A 4,566-nucleotide genomic window follows, 5' to 3' on the forward strand; every position below is an offset into this window, starting at 1 on the left:
ACAAAAGCCTCTCCACACATCATCCCAAGTAATGAACATGCAGTACATAAATCAAGGCTTTTGCATGGCTCTTTTTTCACTGTTTTGCAATGGGTCTTCCAAGGACTCCTTTAAAACAAAATAATAACACACCCCATCAAGACAGCAGTTCAGGTTTGCCCAGCAAAGGGTGACCTGAACAATGTCTCGTAGCTCTTGCTGAAAACTGACGTGGATGATGTTGTTCTTCACCAAAAAGTACATGAAGTACGCCACGTGGTAAGGTGTGAAACACACCAGAAAGGCGACCAGGTTTGTCACCACGATCCTCTCTGCTCTGGTGCTGTGTGTTTGGAGGTTGTCTGGCTTTCTGTGCCTTCTCAGGCACCGGACAGTTTGGGCAGTGCAGAAGGTCATGGCTGCCATGCTGCCGAAGAAGATGATCACCAGGGTGCTGAACAGGCCTGCGTTCTCCCACGTGCTCTTGGAGAAGTTATGGAAGCAGGACGAGATGTTGTGGCCCTTCCCATGCAGCTGGAAAGTGGAGAGTGTCCCCACAGAGGTGCCCAGGCAGATGAGAGCACAGACCATGGCAGCTTTCTTGATGGACCGGAGGGTGAGGGCCACGAAGGGGTACTGGATAGCGATGTACCGGTCCACGCAGATGCACAGGGAGATGAGGATGCTGCCGTACATGTTCACAAAGTAAAGACTCTCCAAGGTGGAGCAAAACACAGACCCCAAGTTCCAGTTGTCCTGAAGGTGGTAGGAAATGATTTTAAAAGGAAGAGTAAACAACAGCAAAGTATCCAGGAATATAAGGGCTATCATGTAGACTGTAGATTCTGACAGCTTTTTAACCTTAAAAAACAGGAATGACAGAGCCATTATGTTGAACAGCAAACCCAGGATAAAAGTGGGGGTGTACATGATGAGCTGGAACAGTTCCACAGTAGCACTGATATTGCCCTTGCCATGGGTGTCATTCATATCTCCAAGTATGCTGGAAGAGAAGAAAATCACCGCAAGGAAAGATGAAGATCAGTAAAAGACATAGAACAAGGGCTAATAAGGTCTCTATGTGTCCACAGCCTTGGAAATCCTTTTTTTCCCCTCTTGGACTGCTGTGTGCTGAATTGCAGCTCCTTGTAGCATGGAGCTTCTCAGTGCCAATGATTCTGGGGCAAGGTTGTACCTCAAGGGGGGACGGGGCTTTCTGGTGTCCACCCTCACTTGCACTGTTGCTGTAACCCCAGACTGTGCTGTCCTGTAATTCAGCCTGGGCAAAGTGTGTGACTGCACCATCCCCTTGGAGAGATTTCTCTGCAGAACTGAGGTAGCAGACCCTGATTTTAGGGGTTCTTGGAACACGAGGGTGGAAACAATGATGTGGATCCTGTTTCCTGCATCAAGGTATTGTATGAGATCTTGGGGAGCCAAGAAAAGAAGGGTCCCCCACACTTATTAATGTAAAGATCCCATAGAGTCACTGCCATCCTGCACCCTCTCCCAGAACCCCAGGGCAAAGAGGGACTGTGAGTAGTACCTCTGGCCCTTCTAAAAGCTGTCTGAAAGCTTCAGGCAGGAAGCTTCTAATGGGCTATTTCTGGCAGAGGTTAAGTCTTTGGTAGAAGGATAAGATTTTGTCTAAATCAGCCAGACTTACCACAGCAGAGACAAGGGTTACAGGAAACATGCAGCTGGATTCGCCTCTGCAAAGAGGGGACTGAAAGTCGGCAGGCACTCTCTGAGCTGAGCTGGGGTCACAACTTATCTTCTTCAGAGGAAGGGTTCTGGCTTGATCCTGCCCTCAGACTCTCCTGATAAGGACTAGGAAGGTGCTCATTGGTTTCTGCAGTGCTGTAGTCACTTAAAAATGCAAATGGCCAGGAATACCAGATCCTTTCCTCCAGCCAGTTCCATGACAGCAAATGGAACCTGTAAATAAAGTTTGTCAGAGATCTTTCTGTCAGCACCCAGAAATTAATTTCCCCTGCTGTTCTCTAGTTTTTACTTCAAACCAGTGTCTTTCCTACATGAGCTGCTGATTTTGATGCTGTTCCATTTTGTCAACTGAGCAGTCAAAGTTTCTGTCCTGCAGATCAAGTCACCCCCCTGAGTATTTCACAGGTAAACTCTCCTGTGCTGTGGTTTGAGAGATCAAGATCTCTTTGAGTGAGATTAAGATCAGCAAAAAGAAAATTTAATTCTTTGCTTCTTAAAGACACAGTAATGGCAGGTAAGTGAGATTCTGTAAGTTACTGGCTTAGACAGAAGTAAGAAAAGCAGCATGAAGCACTGTGAGTCTGATGCTGGGAGGGAGCCCATTACTGAGAGCCAAAGGAATTTCTGAAAAGTAATAAATACTGACAAAGTTCTTTACTTCAACGCCTCTGTAGGAGATTTCATTACTATTTTCCTTTTTCTTCAGTCTTGTTTTTAATTTGTTTGATAGTGTGTCTAAGAAATTCTGGATCTAGAGAAATAGAATTTCAGCTTCTCACCAAGATGCTTAACTAAGAAAATTCTCACTATAATTAAAAGATGTTTCAGACTAGGATCTGTTGTGCAGATTTATTAAAAAATAAACGGAAAAATATTATATAAAGCATAAATGCAAAGGGAAGTTTTGTTCAGTCATTAAAAAAGTTAGCTATGCTGTAAGCAATGCAAATTATGTAAAATATAATTAGTTTTTGGATCTCGTGACAAGAGGGAAGCTTTTAAGGCAAGGTTTTGCTATAGTGAAATATCTCTTGTCATCTTACCTTTGGGCTGCCTTGTGCTCTGGTTGTTGACTTTTTCTCCTTCTCAGCTTGTAGAATTCTGCAGTCTTATGTTTTCTTTTAAGGCAGCAGAGTGAGCTGCACACAAAGCAGCTGCTGGTCAGAATGTCAGAAAGCACCAAGTGCTGCTGCTTTTTGTTGCATCACGGATTTCCATGACAGCGTGGCCTCCCCACGCTGGGTCTGCATGCGGGCTCTGTGTACACAGGGAGTCACACAGCTCATTTGAGATGTAAATCTGCGGGACTCACACCTCTGAGTCACCCTTTAAAACCAGGTTCTGGTAACACGGAAAGAAATCTGACTCTACTGGTCTTTCTTTGGGTTTTAAATTTTTTTTATTTTTTCCTTTGTGTGTTTTTTGTGGTTTGTTTTTGTTTTTGTTTTTGTTTTTTCTTTTTGTGTGTGTGGGGGGTTTGTTGTTTTTTGGTTTTTTTTTTTTTTTTTTTGGTTGGTTGGTTTTTTTTTTGTTTGTCTTTAGGTTTTTTTTTTGTTATTGTTGTTTTGTGTTTTTTTCCCCAATACAGGATTTTATTGATTGTACATAGCATCCACGGGTAGAGCATTAGTTGTCAAAATGTGCTTTGAGCTAAATCCTGTCATTGTTTCCCTTTTCATGATATCAGAAAGGAAAAAGATTGCTGATTTTCAGTGGTGATCTGGTATGTTCACTTCAACTTGGTGTTTCAAAAGAGTCAAGGGTTACTCTTATATCTGTTTATATTCCTAGGGAGCAGGGAATATACCCATGGAGAGTGTCAGGTGATGATTTTGTTCAGGTAGAAAAGGGAAAAAAAGTGGGGGGTTTTGGCCATTGTATGCATGTTTGCAGTGTTCTTTCCAAAAAGGGAAAGAAAAGCCACAGATGTAGTTTGCTTGGTCTTCTGCATGCTCCTTACATTTCAAAACTGAGGATTATATTGGCTAAATTAAAACTGTGCATCTGTGAAAGAGATGGGGGATAGGAGATGAGAGAAGAAAGAGTCCCTTGGGGTTTCCCTGGGGTATTTTAGTTGAAATGACTCTATTTAAGGGAAAAAAAAAAAAAAAAAAAAAAGAAACACCACCAAAGGAAAAAACCAATACAAGTTTGAATGACTAGCACCTCATCTCATTTCTCAGCTAGGTTTCACTTCTGTGCATCCTGTGGTGCTCTTGTGACCGTGGCTGCATTCTGGATGTGAACAAAACCCAGCACAGGCAGGCACCACCACCATGAAGAGAGATCTGGGGCTGGGCCAGCCTGGCTGGGGGCAGCAGGGCTGCCCTGATGTGCACGGCTGTGCTCACTTTGGCAGCACAAACACCACAATGCAACGCTTGGTGAATTCTGTTTTATAACGATAGGAAGAGTCAATATTGAAGGATTAAAAAGTGATGTTGTTATGAATGCTTGGTTGTTAGAAGTTAGTTATTTTTGTGGTAATTTTTTTGATATTTCTTGTTTAAAATATAAAGCTTTAGAAGGATTGTGAGGTTTTGTTTTTATGGTTTGCATTTGTATTGAAAATAAAGGTTAAGTGAGGTTTTGGTTTTTTTTGTTTTGTGGGAGGTTTTTGGGTATTTTGAGTTTGTTTTAGGATATTTGTATTATGTATATTGTTTTATGTTTAATATGTATATTGTTTTAGTTTAATTTTTTATTTGTTGTTTTTTAGGGTTTTATTGGAAAGTGTTTTTTTTGTGGATGATTAGGTAGAGAGGGTTTATCATTTCGTTGTATTTGGAAATGTCTATTTTTTAAAAGTTTATGGTGTTTAGGAAAGTTTGTGGGGTTTTTTGTTGGTTGGTGGAGATATTG

General features: G+C 41.8%; 1 protein-coding gene across 1 annotated transcript; it reads right to left on the reverse strand.

Moving 5' to 3' along the window:
* Positions 1-1,715, reverse strand: LOC128793150 (G-protein coupled receptor 55-like). Its single transcript, XM_053952195.1, has 2 exons — positions 1,646-1,715; positions 1-982 (listed from the first exon to the last, which is right to left on the reverse strand). The coding sequence occupies exon 2, from the start codon at positions 967-969 to the stop codon at positions 52-54; it is 918 nt and encodes a 305-aa protein (XP_053808170.1). The 5' UTR covers positions 970-982; positions 1,646-1,715; the 3' UTR covers positions 1-51.
* Positions 1,716-4,566: the final 2,851 nt, after the last annotated feature.

Source organism: Vidua chalybeata, chromosome 10 (genome assembly GCF_026979565.1).
Source record: "Vidua chalybeata isolate OUT-0048 chromosome 10, bVidCha1 merged haplotype, whole genome shotgun sequence".
NCBI classification, from domain to species: domain Eukaryota; kingdom Metazoa; phylum Chordata; class Aves; order Passeriformes; family Viduidae; genus Vidua; species Vidua chalybeata.

What these genes read in the sequence shown, in the direction of transcription:
- LOC128793150 (XM_053952195.1), bottom strand. Translation starts at nt 969, where the DNA reads ATGAATGACACCCATGGCAAGGGCAATATCAGTGCTACTGTGGAACTG.